This window comes from Hydra vulgaris, chromosome 06, assembly GCF_038396675.1.
Source record: "Hydra vulgaris chromosome 06, alternate assembly HydraT2T_AEP".
Classification (NCBI taxonomy): Eukaryota; Metazoa; Cnidaria; class Hydrozoa; order Anthoathecata; family Hydridae; genus Hydra; species Hydra vulgaris.
The window spans coordinates 14,571,178-14,593,335 of NC_088925.1; the positions used below are offsets into that span (position 1 = coordinate 14,571,178).

General features: G+C 26.4%; 1 protein-coding gene across 2 annotated transcripts in view; it reads left to right on the forward strand.

Annotated features, from left to right (window-relative positions):
• The first annotated feature begins 4,760 nt into the window (after positions 1 to 4,760).
• The window catches only part of LOC100214825 (dynein axonemal heavy chain 7), a 106,202-nt gene continuing 88,804 nt past the window's right edge, over positions 4,761 to 22,158 (forward strand). For both annotated transcript variants that reach the window (XR_010638995.1, XM_065799301.1), the window contains exons 1-10: positions 4,761 to 4,899; positions 9,001 to 9,082; positions 9,196 to 9,361; positions 19,533 to 19,635; positions 19,805 to 19,909; positions 20,115 to 20,193; positions 20,620 to 20,692; positions 20,929 to 21,054; positions 21,138 to 21,257; positions 21,358 to 21,985. Coding sequence is in view for 1 of the 2 variants with exons in the window: in XM_065799301.1 (XP_065655373.1) it covers positions 4,834 to 4,899; positions 9,001 to 9,082; positions 9,196 to 9,361; positions 19,533 to 19,635; positions 19,805 to 19,909; positions 20,115 to 20,193; positions 20,620 to 20,692; positions 20,929 to 21,054; positions 21,138 to 21,257; positions 21,358 to 21,985 (1,548 nt within the window). In the remaining variant the exon portion in view is untranslated. The remainder of the gene's footprint in view (positions 4,900 to 9,000; positions 9,083 to 9,195; positions 9,362 to 19,532; positions 19,636 to 19,804; positions 19,910 to 20,114; positions 20,194 to 20,619; positions 20,693 to 20,928; positions 21,055 to 21,137; positions 21,258 to 21,357; positions 21,986 to 22,158) is intronic.

Genomic DNA, 22,158 nt, shown 5'->3' on the forward strand with positions numbered 1-22,158 from the left:
TATCATAAAGAAGTTATTATTGAGAAATTAAACATTTTTTCCCTTGATGTTGGTCCAAACTTAGCAGCAAAAATTCCATTTGGACAAAAAAAATTCAATTCATATCTTACTAAGACTGATATAATTATGGACGAACCGATTTTAAACAAAAGTGAAGTGCATAATGCTTTTAATAGTCTGAAAAAAAAAATAAAAATGCAAATCAAATTAATGTTGATGTAATAAAATCTGTTTTTGAAATTATCGAACCCTTGTTATTCCATATTTTTAATCTCTCACTTAAATCAGGTCATATTCCAGATAAATTAAAAATTGCAAAAATAACACCGATTTTCAAATCTGGTGATGAGACTAATGTTTCAAACTACAGACCAATTTCAGTCTTGCCCTGCTTTTCGAAACTAATTGAACGCATTATGTATAACAGATTTTATAAATATTTATCTGAAAATAATATTTTATACTTTAATCAATACGATTTTAAAAAAAATCATTCCACTAACCATGCAATAATTGAATTGGTTAGCCTTCGACACTGTAAACCATAAGATACTTTTGAAAAAACTAGGAAATTATGGTATCAGAAATCAAAGTTTTTTTTTTAAATCTTTGGTTTAAATCATACCTAACTAACAGAAAGCAATTTGTACCTAAAGAATCAAAAGACTCGAAAAGCAACTTAATAACTTGTGGGGTACCCCAAAGTTCTATTTTAGGACCTTTATTATTTTTACTTTATGTAAATGACTTATATTTAGCATCAAAAATATTCAATACTATTTTATTTGCGGAAGACACTAATTTATTTTATTTTTACAAAGATATTGATATTCTTTTTAGAATAGTAAATGAAAAATTAGATAAGATCAATGAGTGGTTTATAAGGAACCGTCTTTCATTAAATGCAGAGAAAACAAAATTTATCCTATTCCATAAGCCTTGTAAAGCCGTGAATATTCCTCTTAAATTACCTAATCTTTTAATCAATAACATAATAATTAAAAGGAAATTGACTACAAACTTTCTGGGAGTGCTTTTAGATGAAAAATTTTCATGGAAATTTCATATTAAATATATTGAAGGTAAAATCTCAAAAAATGTTTCCATTTTATATTGAACAAAACCTTTTTTTAATAATGAGTCTTTAAAAAATCTTTATTTTTTGTTTATACACAGTTATCTTTCATACTGTAACATTGCCTGGGGTAGCACTAATCACACCAAACTAAAGAATATTTATAACAAACAAAAACATGCTTACAGGATAATATTTGGGGCAACTAGAAATGCACAATGTGAACCTCTCTTAAGTCAGCTTGGAACTTTAAATATTTATAGGCTTAATATTCATCAAGTTTTACTATTTATGTTTAAAGCAAAACGTGGGTTATCTCCAGTAACATTTCAATCCTATTTTAATGAAATCTCTCATAAATATCCTACCAAATTTTCAGATAATAACTTTGTCGTTCCAATAATATATCTTAAATTAAGTTCGTACCAAATTCAATATCGGGGATCTTTTGTATGGAAAAATTTTTATCCAATTTTTGATGAAAAACAAAACTTCGTTTTAAATTGCACTTTGGAAAATTTTAAGGCGAATTTAAAAGGCTATTTGCTAAACATGGACTTTGATATATTAGATTTCAAATATCTTTTTTAATATCTTTTTTGACAATTTAAAAAGGTTTGAATTAAATCACTTAAAATAATCAGTTAAACTTTTGCATTTTCTTTAGCTTTTATTACTAATGGTTTACAAACCATAAGTAACAAAAGATTAGGCTAGGTGATAAGACAACTTGTCTTCTTCTTGCTCTGGCATAGATTTTCTATTAATGCAATATCTTTTTTTGTAATTTTTAAAACACGGCAAAATAAATTAATAACAAAAAAAATAAAAATAAAAAAATGTCTCAAAAAAAATATTTATCACTTATTTTGGTTTCTTTTTTTCCCATATGAAAAACTTGAGTTAACCGAAGAAATTTGCTGAAAGGGGATGAAAAAATGGTTCGACAAAAAAAGTTCGAGTTATTCGAGGTTCGAGCACCAATTAGAGGTTTGAGTTATCTAGAACTAACTGTATTCTCCGGTTAAATTGATTATCGATAAATCGGTTAAATCCCTTAGAGACCACGGAAAATCGTTCGACTTAACGAATGTTCAACTAAAGCGTTAAGTTGAACGTTAAGTCGAACTTTGGCTGATATGAGATATTAGTTCGTGTCAAGGCAATTTTTCTATATTTCAAAGCTAAAGTATAATCGTTACATATATGCCATTATACAAACAAAAAAGTAAAAATGTTTCGTATTAAGATGTTGCGAATTGTCGCTACGCAGTACTCTCAAAAGATAACATTAAAAAGTTTAGCAACACAAGGACTTCTTCATTATTTGTTAATAATATTGGGTCTAAAAGCTAGCAATTGATTATTATGAAATTTATTAAAACTTTAATATAATTGCTTTTTTATTATTAATTGCGTTATTTTATTATAATTTATTTTTTACCAGTTTTATTATAGCATTATTTTGAGTCTGATAACGATCTATTCAGATGTAAATACAACGAAAAATAAAGAAACTATTAGACTTTAGTTATTTATGTTTTAAATGAAATAACTTCTAAAATAAAAATTGTAATCAAATTTTTTAGATGTTTAAGAAAATTTTATCTGATCAGTAATTTCAAATCCTTATTTTTTATAAGTTATATATTCTCAAAACATTTGTTTTGTGACAAATGTTTATTATCGATAGCTTCTGCACTCACCGGATTCAATTATATTTTACACCAATTAATGATACGAAGCGGTCCGCATAGATGCTTTCTAAACCATGGCAACCTTGTCCCTGTTTTTTTCCAACAGAATTTAATAATTTTTTGTGCTCTAGTGTTACAGACACTCGTACAAATACTTTTTTGTTGTTTATAAAATTCTTTAGAAAAAAATACTTTGTTGTTGTTGTTTTTATTGTTGTTGTTGTTTTTATTGTTGTTGTTATTGTTGTTGTTGTTGTTGTTGTTGTTGTTGTTGTTGTTGTTTTTATTGTTGTTGTCGTTGTTGTTGTTATTGTTGTTGTTGTTGTTGTTGTTGTTGTTGTTGTTGTTGCTGTTGTTGTTTTTTATTTTTCTTGTTACATTAGTTGTTTCAGTTGTTATTATTGTTACTGTTTTTTTTGTTTCAATTGTTGTCGATTTTAGTTTCATTGTTTTTATTTTTGAGTTTGTTGTTTTAGTTATTCTGTTGCTTTTTTTGTTTTATTATTATTATTATTGAATTATTATTTTTGTTTTTATATTTTTTATAAGTGTAGCATAAATGCAAAAAATGTAACAAATAAACATAAACAGTAAAAATAAATTCAAAAAACACCATTTAAAATTTCTGATAAAAGGTAGTATTCATTTTTTTTCAAATTTTTATACCCTTTAATAAGGTAAACATATTTTTATAATATAAATAGAATAGAAAAAAATAATAATAATAATATAAATAGAAATAAAAGACAAAATTTACTAGAAACAAATATATTGCTTTTTAATATTTTTGAATATTATGATCTAGCAACATCATATTCTAAATTACAGAATTGCTTGAAAATAAAACAATTTAAAGTTTAAATTATATTTTCTCAAGATATTTTTTCTTCTTCCTATTGATATTGTTATAAAAAGTATTATTTATTTTTCTCCTCAAGAGATGATAATTTTGAACAAAAAAGGCAGTATTTGTTTGTTTATGGTACTCTACTTTTGAATTAATTTTTTTATAGAATGTATTGATTAGATAGGCATAATTTTTTAAGTTTGAGCATTTAATTTTAATTTTCTCTCTTAATATTTTGTCATTAATGACATTTTGCATAACAATAAAGTTGTCCTTAATTAAAGTTTGCATATAGTCAGACATCAAACAAAAATATTTTGCTCAAAGAAAATAAATAAGGTAAAGAAATAAAGAATGTAAATAAGGTAAAAACTTAAATCTTACCCTCTAAAAGATAATAATACATAATTTTTCTAAAATTTTTTGTCATAGACAATTTATTACCACTTGGGTTAATGTTATGAATTTCTTTTTGTTGCAAAAGTCTTTTTAACACAAATTATTTTGTTAGAATAATTGATCTTTTAAAAAAAAAGTTTCAATTTATAACAAATTTTAAAGTTTTTTTGCATGAGTATATAAAATTTTGGGAGGAATAATATAAATCAAAATTATTGAATTTTAACAAATTTTATGACTAGTTATATCTTAGCATTTGCTGATAGTTTAACGTCTACAAGTATTTATTTCTAAAGTTGGGTGAGTTATTATGAATTTAGATTTAGAATAACTTTATTCTTGACGCATATTTGAAAATGGATAGAGGGAGTTTTAGGGAATAATTTTCAAAATCTCTGTGTTAGAGCTAAACCTAATTTTTCTTTAAAGACAAAAAATTTTTTTACAATTGTTAGCTAATTAATAAGTTTACCAAACATTTCCTTTTTTAGAAATAGTTTATAATATTAATAAAATAATTATAAAGTAAACTGATAAGTTCAGACTACTACAGTCAAAATTTTTTAGTTAATATTAAAAGTTATACATTTTAAAATGCAAAATGTTTTTTTTACACAGTTTACAGCTCAGACAAAAAAACCTACTAACTGATAATATTAATGACACTAACAGTAATAAGTTATTGTTATTATCATTATTATTATCAGTTAGTAGGTTTTTGTTAATAATATGTTATTATTAATAACATATCAAAAATTTATTTTTAGTAAAAAGAAACCTAATAAATATAGTAATAATAATAGGTACATATCAGCATGAACAACCAGCACAAGTCCAAAATTATAAATTCACCTGTAAAACATCTACCGAATCTTCCACAGGTAACTAAATTTTAAACATTTTTTTGTTTTGTTTTGAATATTATATATATATATATATATATATATATATATATATATATATATATATATATATATATATATATATATATATATATATATATATATATATATGTATGTATATATATATATATATATATATATATATATATATATATATATATATATATATATATATAAATATATAAAATAATATCTCATAAAATAATTGGTTAGCAGAAAAATGCACATACATTATATATTTGTTCTTATTTAGTGTTTTTAAATTTAAAAGATTTTTTTTAGTTAGTATTTTTTTTATTATAAATTAGTAGATACTTGTTCTTACATAAAATTGGTATATCAATTTTTTTATTCAAATGTTCTTGTTAATGTTATATTATTATATTCTCAGGAAAAAAAAAAAAATAAATAAATATATATATATATATATATATATATATATATAAATATATATAAATAAATAAATATATATATATATATATATATATATATAAATAAATAAATATATATATATATATATATATATATATATATATATATATATATATATATATATATATATATATATATATGCCCAGGGGAAGGCAGGTACAATCTGTGATTTTCATTCAAGCCCCAAGGCTTTGAAGGCCTCAAATTTTTTTTAAATACTTATTTTTAAATAAGTATTATTTTCACATAAATTATCAGTTCTTTTTCCTGCGTTTTTAGCCAACTTTTACTCATTATTTAACAATAGATAAAATTGTACAAAGAATTATTTGTAATGCTAATCAATTTTAAATAAAGAATATTTTGTTGAGTCTAACTGTAAGTGAACAAAAATATTAAAAAAAAATAATATAAGACATGGGAAACCGCCCCATTTTGACCCTTAAACATAAGACAGGTCCCTAATGTTATAGAAAAAAAATTTCTTTAAAAGTATGTCATGTTGGGTCTCAAATGAAGCCAAATTTTATAAAAATTTTAAAAATAATAATTATGTTTTATAAAAACATCTTTAAAAAAATTGACTCTAAAACACCGTGAAATAAATCGATTTTTTTTATGTTAAAAAAGGCTGTTTTAATGCATTAAAATGTAAACATATAATCTAAATACAAAATAATTATAATTTTTGAAATTTTTATAAAATTTTGTTTCATTTAAGACCCAACATGACATACTTTTAAAGAAATTTTTTTTCTATAATATTAGGGACCTGTCTGGTGTTTAAGGGTTAAAATGGGGCACTTCCAGTAAAGCATTTTTATTTTTTACAAATGCTTCTAGTTTCATATATGGATTGGCTAATAAGTATGGTTTGTTGTGATGAAATTCACACTTTTGTCTATTTTCACCCCAGCCTAATATATAATTTTAAACAATTTTAAAATCTATTCTACAAAATAGAGTGCTCAATGTTCTTACTTGTTCTTAATTTTTTTCATTTAGCACTGTGTTTCATCAATAAAGACTCATCAGAAATAAATGATCAAATTAATAAAACTTCAATTTATACCAAAAATTAAATTACAGGAAGTCGCAAATGTCTTAACTACTGTAAATTTTCACACAGTGGAATATGCTGATACTATTATAAAAAGAATTCTTTAGAATTGATTACTTTTGCTTTTTTTAAAAAAATATTTTTTATAAAGGAGGGGGGGGGGTTGCTTGAGTTCACTTATTTTTATAGTTTTTTAGGAGAAACTTATTTTTGTGTCTGCATTTAGAAATCAATACCGATTTTTTGTTTAATAAACATTCTTGGTTTGCATTTGTAAAAGCGTTCCTCTAAAATTGTATTTATTTTTTTGAAGATTTTCTTTTCATAGTAAAAAAAACTAAAATGTATATTTTTTTAGCTGAGTTTTTCTAATATCTTTTTTTATCTTCAAATAATGGTTTGGCTCTGATTTGGGTTCAAGTATTTGTTTACCAGTACTGATTCCATGAAAAAGATTATACGATTTAAAGTTGTATGTTTTAATATTTTCAAAATTTTAACAGCTAGTTAATTCATTGGTATCAGCAAACAAAAAGTGCTATCAATATATCACTAATAAATGTCCTGATTATTATTTAGTAAATAAACTAAAAACATGAAAAAGCTAAAGTAGTATTGGTAATGCTCATGTAAACAAATAAATAACTACAAAATAAATAGTTGATCAGAATATTAGCTAAAGTAGTGTTTGTAATGTTGATCAGAATATTTGCTTAAGTAGTGTTGGTAATGCTCTTATCAACAAATAAAAAATTAAAAAACAAACAGTTGATCGGAATGCTAGCTAAAGTAGTGTTGGTAATGCTCTTGTAAATAAATAGATATATAACTAAAAAACAAATAGCTGAACAGAATATTAGCTAAAGTAGTGTTGGTAATGCACTTGTAAAGAGTTTTTAATCTGATTACTAATAGATTACTCTGATTACTAATAGAAGTTCATTGAATTCTCTTTTTTTTTTTGATGCTTGCTTTTGCTTTACATTTTTTTTTGGTTGAAAATTTGAACAATATGACTAATAATATTTTCGTTCATAATTTTCATTTGTTTTGTAGCTAAAATTCCAACTTTTTGTGTTTAAAATTTTTCTTAAACTGTGTTCTTTTGTCCTTCTCATCTCAAACTATTTCCACATCTCTAACTGTTTTCTTTTGTCTTGCAAAATCTTTTAATTAAATACTAATAGAGTTTCATTAATCAACTTCTTACAGAGAACTGAAATAAAATCATGAAGTAAATATGTTTTGTATGCTTTTTCACAAATCATGGCAAATGATTGGAAGGGGGGAGGGATAAGTTCTTAAGGAACCTTACTCCTTATTCATTATTATTAATAACATCTAAGGGGAAATAACATCTAAGGGAATAAGGAATATAAAAACATGTTTTGGGCAGATTTTCAACTAGGTTCAATGTTGGCTCTGGCTAGGTAAGCAACATTCGTAAGAAAGGAGTCTGGGACATTCTGGTTAAATGCTTTTTCACGGTGATTTAAAGCTGAGTATTTACAAGAACCTTGACTTAATTGCAATTATTTTTTTTTATAAATTACATAATTAGTCTTTTGTCGACTTAGTTTATTGATTCTCAATTCAGTCACAACAAGGTTTACCGACAAAGTTTAAATAAAGTAGATCATCGAGAAGTAAAAAGGAAAATCTGAAAGCATATTACAAGTAAAAGATACCAAACATGTCACTTATTGGAGAAATCAAGGCAATTATAAATTATTGGCAATTGGGTTAGCTAAAAGGTTACTTAAATTAATGGCAAAAAAGGTTTGTGCATTTTTTTCAGCCAATGAAACCTATTGTAAAAAAGATCACTTGATGCTTCTAGGCAATCAAAACTATTATTAGTTGAAACATAAAGTGTCTGGCAAGTTTAAGTACATTGTTTAAAAATTTGGTCTTAAGTTCCTTGTATGGCAGGCTATTTGCAGTTATGGTTTTAAAAGCTCTACTTTCATAATAAATCAATTTTTAACAACAAATTTACATGTGAGAATCTACTTCCAACAACCAACTTTATTTTGGCCAGATCTGATATCGATCCACTATTCCAAAAAAAATTGAGAGTATATAAGAAAAATAGAGCCAATTTTGTTCCTAATTGATGTCAATCCACCAAACTGTCCTGAGTAGCAAGTCAACCAAATCTTATTGGGCAATTGTGAAGGAAATACTGAGGAAAAGAAGCAAATATGCAAAAAGTGTTTTTTCATAGTAAAATTTTCATAGGTTTATTGATCAATAACAAAGTGACACAAAGTAAAATTGTATAGATGATGACTGGTACTTTACAAAAAACTTGAATTACTTTTATGTCATAAAGTTAAGGCCTAATTTATTTTTATTGAAATAAAAGATATTTATGTATCACTTAAACCATTTAAAAAAAACTAATTAAAAAAAAATTATTAGAATTAAGTTTTTAACAAGGATAAAACATTCCATCTCTCACCTACTGAAGGTCTTACAGAAGGCTATTTCAGTATGATATTATCAGTTTCATGCACAGCTAATTTTGCTTTGCGTTTTGTGGCAGCATAATTTACTGATATATATCACTTGTTCAATATTTTTAGACCAGAGTTATGCCTGAATGGCATCGTGGTAAAGAAGAAAATGATTTAAATATCAATGTTGAAAGCAATAATACTAATGAAGGTAATTACTTTTTTTAATATATATGGAAATAAAATAAAATTGTTATTATTATTGTTTTATTTTTATAAGTACCAATCATTTTAATGTGTGTATTTTTAAAAATCCGATTAAAGATACTTGTGAAAAAAAACTTGATCTTTTTTCCAACAACTTTATACCTTATTCTGGAAGAGATGATGCTAGTGCAACCTCTTTAAATAAACAGAAGCGTAAAAGATCACTTCCACATCAAAAAGAAGATAGGGAGAAATTCAGACATGCTCTTGTAAACATTATAATGTAAGTTTTTAAAGTTTATCAATTTTCTATTTATTATGTAATACGATATAATTGCATTTTGATTTTATTTAAGAAAGTTATAATAGTTTCATTGTATTAGAATTATTTTTTGGGTTGCCGATATTTATTTTACACATTTTATATATTTGGTATTTAGTACTAATTTAATACACTAGTCTTGTCAAATAACTTTTTGATGCTTAAAGCAAAGAACATTTCTGGTTCAAAATGGTAAAACCAATATAATCGCATCTCTGCACCAATCACTGATATTGATATGATCATAGTAGTTTAAAATAATAAAGTCCATTACGTAGAAGGGTTTGAAAATCAGTGGCCTTAGGTATAATAAGCATTTTTTAAATTGCTGGATTACTCTCTAAAATTAGGTTTCACTCCATGATAGACAATAAAAATAGATAATGTAATAAATAATATTATAAAATATAAGTATAAATATAATAAATATAAGTTTTTTATATATAAAAAAATCTTTTAATAATTTGCTTTGATCCTAAAATCTTTTATTTTAAAGTTTACAATGTTTAAAAATGTTTAATTTAGCTTTTTTATTTTCTATTTGAATCAGAGAACTTAAATTTATTTTTCTTTTTTATGCTATTCTAATTGCATGCTGTATTTCAGTATCATTTTGTTCTGAAGTGTCAGTTAGAATTTTACATTTACCTGGTTTTACACTTTTTTGATGCTGTTTCAGATAAAATTAACAGAGACCTTACTCATTATCCCTCAGCTAATATTTTTGTTATTGGTGTGTTATTTATCACCATACTGGCTAAGTCTCAAAATATTTGTCTGCTTCTGCAGCAAGAGCTGCTATTTGCATTTGTTTTTGTTTGATTTTTACAAATATTATTTCTAGCCATCTAAAAAATAGTTAATGTTTCACAAATGTAAAACCTTGACTGTATTTATGTGTTTAAAAATAAGTATGCAATAATAAAATATAAAATAATTACTACTACTAATATGTTTATTGATAAACAGTTCTAAGGAAAACTGAAAAATTGTTTTATGGGCAAAATGGTACCCTTAAAACTATGGCAAAAAAAAACCCTCTGCACTAATTGGAATTCAAACAAGTTCTTTATTAGAGAAACATTTACAGCTATATTGAGAGAAGACTTCCTTAACAATACGTTTTAAAACACAAGTAATATACAATGCACTTAAACTCATAGAAATGTATTTTATCTAGGTTAATATAAGATATCAGTCAGATTTAAGATATCAGTCAGAACTTTACTTAAGAACATATAAAAATAATTACTTGCTACAGCAATCTCCTAGGTTACATCATATTCAATAAAACTAAAGCAGTTAATGAAATCAATCACCAGACTGAGTACTTTAACTTAAAACTACATATTGCTTAATCAAACTAGAGTGGACTCAAGTGTAAGACAGTATGAGGTACACAAATTTCCCCTACTGTAGTGGATTGTAAATATGTATGGTCTTTCTGTAAATATTAAAATTTACTGACATTTAGGTACACAGGCCTTGCGTTACATTATAGTCAATGATTAAATATGAGCAATGAACAAGAATAAATATCAATGTAGGAGAACAAGAATAAAGATCAATGTAGGAGAACAAGAACAACAACTAAGATAAGCTTAGATAAAAATATAAGCTGTTTAAAAAATCTTGCACAAGATAAAATATATTTAAATTATGATTACTAAAACACTTTACCAGGGTTGCAAAAAAACCGTTTTTTTTGAAAAAAACCAAAAACCATAGGTTTTTTTAAAATAACCAAAAAAACCATGGTTTTTTTGGTTTAAATTAGGTTTTTATTAAATAATGCCATATTAAGTTATCCTTTTAAATTTAAAAAAAGAATAATGCATTTTCTTTGAGTAAACTATATTCTTTATAAATATTACTGTAATATTTCATCAAAATTATTCAATACATCATTGTTTAATGTTCTATATATAAATACAAGCTTTGCTACTTTTTCTACCCCCAATTGATTTCTTAACTTAGAATGAACAAGGCCAAAAGTTGAAAAAATTCTTTCGATTCCAAAACTAGAAGCTGATGCATTTAATAAACCTTCAATATCCACTATGTTACAATCCACAATTTTTAGAGATTTCCATCATTCTATTGGTGATACATTTTTTAAAACAGATTTACTATACAAAAAGCTTTTATTGAATGGAGCAGATTTGGCTTTTAATTTGAATATTATTGGTAACAAATTCTTGAACTCTTTATCTGCGAAATTCATGGCAGCTTCATTTTCATTTTCAGAAAGATTACATCCAAAATATCTAGGATCTATTGCGTTTGCCAGGAAATAAGCATCATTGACAGTCTGAAGGTATCTAGATTCAATTGTTTGTTTTTTTTCGCTTGTTAAAAATGATAAACTTTATCAAATCTTTAAAAATTTCAACAGTGTCACTTATTTTTGTTTGATCTCTTTGCAACTTATCTAGAGCTACTGCAATTGGTTTTAATATTATTAATAAATCTTCTGTGTTTCGCTTTATCTGTATATCACTTTTTTACCAATCATCGGATTTAAGTTTTTATTTTTTTCAAACATTGTGAAAACGATGCTCCAGTTGTTGACATTTTTCAAGTGAATCACATACAGAATTCCAGCGAGTTTCAGTAGGATATGGCAATTTCGCTCCTCCATTTAATTTATAAATTGCTCCAGCTTTATGAATATTTCTTATAGATTTTATTATTTGTGTAACATTTGCTCACATTTTCAATGTTAAGATCATTTGCTAAAAGATTCAGCATATGAGCAGCACACCCAAAAGTTATGATAATATCTCTTTCAGATGACAGTACTTGTCTCATTGATTTCATATTAGCTGCATTGTCAGTCACAAAGCTTTTTACTGTGCATCCAAATTTACATCTTACAGAATCTATTGCTTCTCTTGCTAATTGTGTAAGATATTCACCAGTATGTGAATGACCAGAAGTGTTGATTGTTTCTACTAAAATGTTAATTTTATCTGTAATTACAGAGATACAAACTATAGGTTCATTATGTACATTACTCCAGCCATCTAAAGACATGGCTACAATTTTCCCATTCATACATTACATTTTTCAATTTCTTTTGCATAAACCCTATTTAATATTTCTCCTCCAATTTGAGTTCTATTAGGTAGAGTGTATCCCGGATAAAACATATTGATAAATTTTTTATTTTTTATATATAAAATTCTTTGTGTTCAACTGTTCTGAAGCTAGAGTTTGTACTGTATATAAATCTACCAAGTTGCAGATCAAATAAATCTTTCTCTTTGAGGCTTGTTTATGTGAAAAGCTTATCTATTTTCAAATTTTTATCAGCTGATGTTGAATTGGGCTGAGACCTTTTCATTTGTTGTTTTGACGTTGATGGTGAGTTACCTTTAAAATGAAATTGCAGTTTATTGAATTATTCTAAGTTAATATGTCTATACGTGATAATTCAAATATATATGTTTACAATTTAGGGAAAGTTTAAAATTTAAAATGGCAATGCAGTAATTTAACTACCTTCAAGAAGTTGTTGATCTTCCATTGACTCCACAATTTCATGGGGTTGTGATTGCTTGCTCTTTTTTATATGTTCATGCATCCTTTGAATTTGACTTTCCATTTCTTTTCTACACGCATTACAAACTGCTCTGCTCCCCTTTCTTTCTGGAACAGTCACTCGTTTATATTTTAACCAAATCATATCACATTTGCGCCCAGTTTTTTGAGACATTTTTTGTGGTATCAATAAATTATGTTAGAACTACTTATAGTTTTGCTAAACATTTAAATATTTATTTCATCAGGAAGTTAACGATATATATATGTGTGTGTGTATATATATATATATATATATATATATATATATATATATTATATATATATATATATATATATATATATATATAATATCTATATTGAAGATTAGTTATATTTGTTAACATAACCCTGTTTTAGTTTTCTGTTGTAAGTTCAAATCTTTTTAAAAAAACATTAATTTGGTTTAAACCAACATTTTTTTAATTTATTTATTTATTTAATAATAACTGTGTAACTAATAAATGTACAATGACAATGTACGGAGCCTAGGTAATCTAGGCTTTAACAGCCAATTTATGTTAAAAATAAGTCCAACTTTGATTTAAATTGTTTAAGTGTTTTAGAATCTACAATGTTTTGATCTAAATTATTCCAGCTGTTAATAACACGGTTTGTTAAGAAATAATACCTCTTTGGATTTTTAATTAATTGTCTATGAAACCTCAAATTGTGACCTCTCGTATTTGAAGTTATTAAATCTGGTGGGTATTCCAATGTTAAGTTATCTATTTCTTTTACTATTTTGAAAAGTCGGATTAAGTCATTACGTTCGCGTCTTTTTTCGTTAATTTAAAGTAGGTTAGTCTACTTTCATAGTTTTTCCCTTGAAGACGTTTTATTCGTGTTGCTTTACGTTGTATCGATTCAATTTTTTTTTTATCTTGTTCTAAGTAAGGACACCACACTGAATTTGCGTAGTCTAGATGCGGTCTTACAAGAGAGGTGTACAATAATTTAGATGCGTTTATGTCTAAGTTTTTAAATGAATGTTTTATTATTCCTAACATTTTATTAGCTTTACCATACGCATAACTAACTTGACTAGACCATTTTAAGTCGTTTGAAATCATAATTCCTAAATCTTTTTCAATTTTTGTTTCTGATAGTTCAACTCTATTTAGCACTGAATCATACATTGTGTATATATGCCTAGTGTTTTTGCTACCTTTATGCATGCGTTTACATTTGCTGACATTAAATTTTAATAGTCATAATTGTGACCATGTTATTAATTTGTTTAGATCTGTTTGAGTCTTTTCTATGTCAGAAGATGATCTAATTATGTTAATTAGTTTAATATCATCAGCATACATTTTACAGTTCGTTAATAACTCATTCGGTAAGTCCTTTATATAAACAATACAAACATAAACGGACCCAAGACAGACCCTTGCGGTACTCCACTTGTAACTGGAGACCAATTTGAAAATCCACCGTTGCAGACGACACGTTGCACTCTGTTACTTACGAAATTTTTGCACCATCTAACTGCTTTTTTGTTAAATCCATAACTTTTTAGTTTAAGACACAATCTGTTGTGAGGCACGGAATCGAAAGCTTTTTTCATATCTAGGAAAATGATATCTACTGGTAAATTATCTTCCATTGCTTGAGTTATTAGATCCATAAATTCTATAAGGTTTGTACAACAGTTTTTTTTTTTAGAAAATCCATGTTGTTCTTTAGTCAAGAGATTGTTATTTTCTAAGTGCGACATAAATGTAGCTTTTAAGATACATTCCATTACTTTACTTATAACTGAAGTAAGTGATACTGGTCGATAACTTGATGGTTCCGATTTATCTCCACTTTTAAATAATGGTGTTATATTAGCATTTAACCACATCGATGGAATTATTCTAGTGTCATACGATTTATTAAAAATAAGTGATAAAGGAAGTGAGAACGCATCTGCGCAACACTTTAAAGGAAATGGGTGAACTCCATCTACTCCTGTACATTTATTTGGATTTAGTGACTTCAGGATTATATAAACTGTGTCCGGTGAAAATGTAGGGTCATCACAAATAATGTTTGTCCTATTTTTAAAGAATGGCATATTGTCACTAGTTTCATTGGTGAAAACAGAGCTAAAATAGTTATTTAATGAATGCACTATTGATAAATAATTTGTTTCAAGTTTGCCATTTACATTTAATGCGTTAATTCCTTCTTTAACTTTTGATTTTTTGTTTATATATGCATAAATTGCTTTTGGGTTATTTTTAACGTTTAAGGCGATGGTTGTTTCATATAATTTAATTTGGTTCTTAATTTCTTTTTTTACTTTATTTCTAATTGATTTGTATTCTAATACATTTCCTTTGTTTAAAAAACGATTATGTAAACATTTTCTCCAGAGGTTTCTTTTCTTTCTTATTAACTTTTTTAAGTAAGAGTTCATCCAAGGCGCTTTTGTTTTAACGACTCCCTTTGTAATTGTTGGAATGAAATATATAAGACCTTTATTGTAAATATCGACAAATTTGTTGTATGAAATATTAGCATCTAAATTTTTGAATTCAAGATGCCAGTCGTAGCTATTTAGCATATCGGAAAAGCCATTATAATTGCTGTATTTGTACAGAGTTATATTTTTTTTTACTGTTTCCGTTTTTTTTAAATTATTTCTAAAGCAATACAAAAACTTTAGGATCTGATGACCGTGACTAAGTGCACCCAAATTATCAAAATGATTCAAATCAACTATTCTTTTGTTTGACTCTGTTAATATTAGAACATTAGTGGATTTAAATTCATTAATTTGAAAAGTTGGTTTAATTACGTTTTGTGTCATAAAACAATCATTTAAACATTTAAGAACTCTTTAGCAGAAATATCTGAATTATTAATAAGTTTGCCGATGTTTTCTTTATTCCATTTAATTGAAAAGTAGTTAAAATCTCCACATATCAATAGGCCGGAATACTTACTTTTTATCAATAGATTGTAACTTCGTTTAATTGAGTTTATTATTTTTAGATTAGATTCATAGTCAATTGTGCCTGGTCTATAAATGCATCCGCAAAGTATCTTTTCATTGCCAATATGCAGTGATGTCCAAACTTGCTCTAAGTCGTCATCATTTAACATTTTATCAGAAACTGTAACAGATTTAATATTTTCTTTGATATATATGCATACTCCCCCTCCTCGTTTACCTACTCGATCTTTGCGAAATATATTATAACCAGGAACATTACTTAATGACTTTTCATTAAACCATGTTTCACTAATAAAAAGTATCTGTGGGTAAGATGTGGCTATTTCAGCAATAAATTTATTGTATTTACAATTTAATGATGTAGAGTTTGTATACCAACATGATAAAAAATTTTCTATTACGTCGTTATTATTAATTGTTAGTTTTTTTGTATTTTCAGATAATATGTTTATTGACTCAATTGATTTTGACTCGTAATTTATTTTTTTAAATACTTCATTGATGATTTTTTTGTTCCTGTCTGTTGATTTATGATATTTGATTTTGTTATTCTTATTGTTTTTTGGTAATTGCTATACAGTGATTTTCACTACTCGATCATATCTGATACTGAAATAATAATTATTTTCATTTCTTTGTTTTCTTTCAGTGTTCAATCAGTGACATTCTTCTCTTAAGAGTTTTGCTTTATATCTTTCTGCTTCTGTAAGATCAGGATTTATGAATACTTTCGAGAACGAGTCATCGTCTTTTAATAATTTTGAAGACTTTAAAACTTTATTTCTTTCATGTTTATCTTTTAAGACAACGATAAAAGGTGGTTGATTTTCGTTCCTTGTTTTTAACTTGGTAATGTGTTCTATATTAACATTTGTATCAATTTTGTTAAAAATAGTTATCACATTTTTTTTATCCTCGTCAAATACATTATCTTTATTTTTATTCGTAGATGCTGCTAAACCAAAAATAATTACATTCTTTTCTCGCATTTTTCGTTCTTTTGATTCTTTGGCTACTGCATTAATCAGGTTGAGTTGATTTATTGATTTTCTCTTCTGTTTACCTTTTACAACATCAGTCCAAAGTTCCTCGTTACCTTTTTCATCATTACAGTTTTTATCTTCTAACTTTTTTATTAATTCTTCTATTTTTTGGTTTTTTTCAAATAACTGGTCGTCTTTAGCTTTGATTGCTTTTTCTAAAGCTGATACTCTTTTTTCTAGAGCCTCAAAGTCAGCTTTTAATACCATAATATTAAAAATTTATAAATTTTTTTTCATCCTCAAAAACACATCTTATCGCGTTAGAAGCGGAAGTCTAATTGGTTTAAACCATGGTTTAAACCAATGATTTAAACCATTCGGTTAAAACCATGCAACCCTGCACTCTACATTATAATTTATATAACTCAGAGTAGCCTTCTCAATACAGGGAGCATAAAAAGTTCGGAGCCATTTTGCAAAACACAGTATTTCATTTACAAAACACAGTATATTTCATTTGCAAAACAGGTTATGAATGTATGTACACAGTTCGTCAGACATAGTTATTTATATATTCTCAAAATGCCCCCCCTCTACCTGGATGCACTTTTTTAACCTCTTAGGAAAATCATCCACAGCTTTAGCAATTGTTTCCATTGGGATTTCTTTCCAGGCTTTAATCAGGTCTTTTCAACTCTTTAATTGATCAATGGGGTTTCATGCAAGCTTTGGTCTCTAGAATACTCCAAAGCAAGTAGTCCAATAGGTTCAAGTCTGGTGAGTTTGATGGCCATTCTCCAATCTGTCTCTGAGAGCTGATGTCAATTTTGATAAAATCGGGAAAGTTTTCTTCCAGCCAAGTTTGAGTCTGTATAGCTTTGTGAGAGGGTGCACCATCCTGTTAAAACGTCCATTCTTCATCTCCAAAATGCTGCTGGGTCCAAGGCAAAAGTTTTTCTTTAAACATCGCTCTATATTCAGCACCACAAACTTTGACTCCATCTGGAACAAAGAAGAGAGGAGTTTTACCATTGTGGGTGATTCCTGCCCAGACCATCACTTGCTGTGGCTTCTGTTGATGGGAAATGATAATTTTTTTAAGTGGCGGGGGTTCCTTAGACCAGCTTCTGTAATTTTAATTGCTATGAGCTTGCTCAACATCGAACCATTCTTCATCAGAAAATAGAATTTTTTGGTGTTGCCCAGCACCAAAACGTTTCAGAAGCTTCCTGCATTGGTTCAAATGTTTTCGTTTCATCTCTTCTGTAAGTAATTGAGCTGTAACATGTTTCCTGGCTTTTAATCCGGCTCTTTTCAGAATATTTCGGACTAATCCTTCAGAAATTCCAACAGCTTTGGCCATTTTTCTTGTTGAGTTCTTCTGTGTTCGTGGGTTTCTTTTGATTCAACCTAAGATCTTATTCCGGTTAGCTGGAGTGTTGGCAGTCCGAGGACATCCACTTCTTCATCTGTCTTCATAGCTCCCAGTTTCTTGATATCGCTTAATGACTTTGAATACAGTTTGGTGATGTTTGATTTTTAGAAGTTGGACAATTTCTTTCACTCTTCTTTCTTGCTCAAATAGACGAATAATAGTGAGGTCTGAGTTCAGACATTTTTCCTAAAAAACAATACAAACATTGTTTACAAATGGAGTTACATTATGTAAAACATGAAAAACTGCATAGGGTGCATAAAAAGTTCATCTACTTTGTTTAAAACGTTATAGAAAAATGGCCCCAAACTTTTTACGCACCTTGTACAGTTAGCGGAGGCTATTTTTTTCTGATTGTTTACTATTTCTTAAGTCTGACCAATTAAAATTGCTCTATTGAAAATCAAGTTGAGTGCTGTACTTCTAAATGCTGGATTTGAATTTTGTACCTTTTGATTACAAACTTTACATTAATAGTTTAAATGCTTCACTTTTTTATTTAAGTTTCTTTGTTTCTAAACACATTTTAAAAATCAAGAAATAAGAAAACCCTTCTATATTATTGCTTTTGATTGCTTTAACAATTTTCTCCCTTTACATGTTTTGCAAAAAACACAACCATCTATTAAAATTAAATTTTTTTTTAACAATTTGAAAGGTTTGTTGAATCTGATTACAGGGATTATCCTTTTCCAGATATATCCAGAATTCTGGATATTTTTTCAGCTTTTAGTTTTTCTGGATATCCAAAACATTTTCTATACATACAAGTTTAGGTCTAAATTTTTGTAACATATTTGTTTTTTAAGCTTTTTCAATCAAAACTCATAGAAAAATATAGAAAAGTTTGAAAAAAAGTTAGAAACAACTCAGCTAAAAGCAAAATTAAGACAAAAATAAGGGAAAATATATTCCAGATTTTTTCCGGATATTTTGCCCAAACAATTTTCCGGATTTTTAAAATATGACCTGGATGATCTATGTGGTTAAGTGTTTCAGTTAATGCTTCAAGTATTTTTTAAATTGATTTTTAAAGTCAAGTGAAAATTAAAATTAGAGCTTTTTGTTGGTCTTGTTGTTTCAATGTTGTTTCAATTAGTTTTGTGGTAATGTTAACAAGTAAGGTAAAACTTGTTGAAGTTCTAGATTAGTTATTTAGTAGTTAATTTGCTTTCTTTATTACAGGCACAATGAAGAAATCAGTTGCTCATCAGATAATACTGGTGGAAAGGAAGAACTCAGTCATTCTATAAAAGGATTGCCAACTGCAGCAGAAAAAGACATTTTAGTAAATTTTAGAAACTATTACAACATTGCATAATATAGTTGTTATAGATAATATGATGTACTGTCAAAATAATAATCTTTTACTTAATTTGTCATGATTCATTATTTTAAATGTTTTTCTTTGAAGATTACTTGTATCTAATTATGAAATTAGTGATTTTTTTGTGTAGCGATATTACTATTATATACACAATGGAATAGATACAAAAAATGTTGCTCAGATGGAAGACTTATGGATTGAAAATGTCTTAACCCTGGTACCAGATAAACACAAGGTTAAACATTAAAAAATATATATACTTTATAAACTGTACATAATTTTATTATTATTATGTAAAAATAAAATTTAAAATTAATAGATCAGTTTCAATTTGCAAAATATTTTAAGTTCTATAAACAATTTTTTTTCTTAAATTATACTATCCGCTTACTGTTCATTTTTTAATAAAAAATCATTTTTTACAAAATAAACTTTTTTAGATTACACATTCTAAATATATTGAGATGTTATCAGATGAAATTCGCGAAGATTATCTGCTTGCTGTGAAAAAATCAATTGGTAGATAAAATAATATTTCATATAAAAAAACTCCTTTTTAGTCTTTAATATTCCTCTTTGTATTTAATTATATTTAAAGTCACATTGATACAAAAGTGCAGGATTAAAAGTGGATGTAATATTATAGTTGTTTAAATAATTATTATGGCTTATTTAACAAATTGATAAAATGTTGTAGTTAAGTTAACCTGTATAGTTTTGTAAATAAAGAATTTTTTTATTATAAATTAGAAGCTGTTCAAATTTTATTTAACTTAGACCGATCTCCTATTAAATTAGTCTAATTAAAAAAATAGTTTAAAAGATAACATTCTAAATTTTGCATTTTGTTTTTTTATAAAAACTCTTTTTTGTAAATAGATTTTGTAAAACTGGTAAAATATACTTCAATTAGATTTGTTTTAGACTTAGTTTTGTTTACTATAGTTGACTTTGTTCTAAAAAATCCGATTCAAGATGATAAAGGCACAAGTAACGAAGTTTTGGTTCATCAGTTAGAGTGAGATTATATTCAGAAAATATTTCTTCCTATTATTGATTTTTGAATTTAAGTATGAATAGTACATGAAAAATACATTAATTAGTTGTAACCGATTAATGTATAATTGCACATTCTAACATCTAGTGTAATATCTGTCAATATTAAGTATGAATAATATATACACATGTTTGATTTAATAACTTATTTTAAGTTGTAGATCTGTGTAGATGTTTGAATTAGTTTTATATTTACAGGTTAAATGATTTTCGGGTGTTAAGAACGAAGTTGTATTCTACCTCACTTCATTTCATAATGAATAATCTTCATATAACTAACCCCATTATGTCCGATCTTTCAAAGCTATGGTACCAAAATTATGGGTAAAATAATTTTTTTAGATATATTTTATATTCTAAGTAAATTTAATGAAATATATAAAAAAAGTTTATTTAAAACATTTTAGGATTATTCGCTTAATTGATACCGGTGCAATAATGCAAAAAAGTGAATCCATAGAATTATCACACTTTCAAAATTTCATGATGATAAGCATTGAAAATGCCCAAGTGACTTTACTTAAAAAGTAAGATATTTTATATATTTTTGTTGCTATGTTCCTTTCTTTTTTTTTCTAAAGCTAATTTTTATTGTTTTAATTAGCTTAAAATTACTTGTTTTCATAGGTGGTGGCCTGAAGTCCAAAATATTTTTTATCAAGCTATCAAACGCAAACATTTAGTAGTTATTAAAGATATTAAAACTTCTTTTTTTAATTCAGTGGCTGTATTAATGACCAATCAACTTCAAAGTTTAGCTATGTCATCATTAGAAGATTATGCTCAGCTGCTCATGAGAAATAAAAGTTCATTTGCTAAGCCTTTTTCCCATCCAGGTTTCATTATTCGACTTGTGTTAGATGGTGATGAAATTAAGTTTGAGCCGAGCTTTAATGACTTTGAATTACTTTTATTAAATGTTTTTGATTTGATGCTTAAGCCAATTAAGGTAATACCGCGTGTTGAAACAAAATTTTATCCAGAGTTAAACCCTGAAAATAGATTTTTAGAACCAGTTGTTTCTTCTTATATAATAAATAACTTCAAGTCTAAAGTAAGTCAAGTTCTAACTGAAGAGAGGTATGGTCCTTTACAAAAAGCACAACTATACAAAAAATACAGCAGTTTGATTTCAAAAGTAGCTGAAGCTGAAATTGCAGATTTTTTGTCTAAAGGTCATTCTTTTGAAAAATATATGGAAGAAGTTAAAAAGTACAATGACTTAATGAAAGAAATTGCTTATGGATCTGATATGGTTAGACTTTTTATAAATTAACATCCTTTTCATTACTTTTGATGGTAACATTGTTTCATCATTTTTTTTAGGCTTGAGTTTTCTAAATGCACATCATTAGAACACATAATTTAAGAAAATTCAATTTATAGGAAGCATTGTTTTAAATATTTATTAATATTCAATCATTGAAC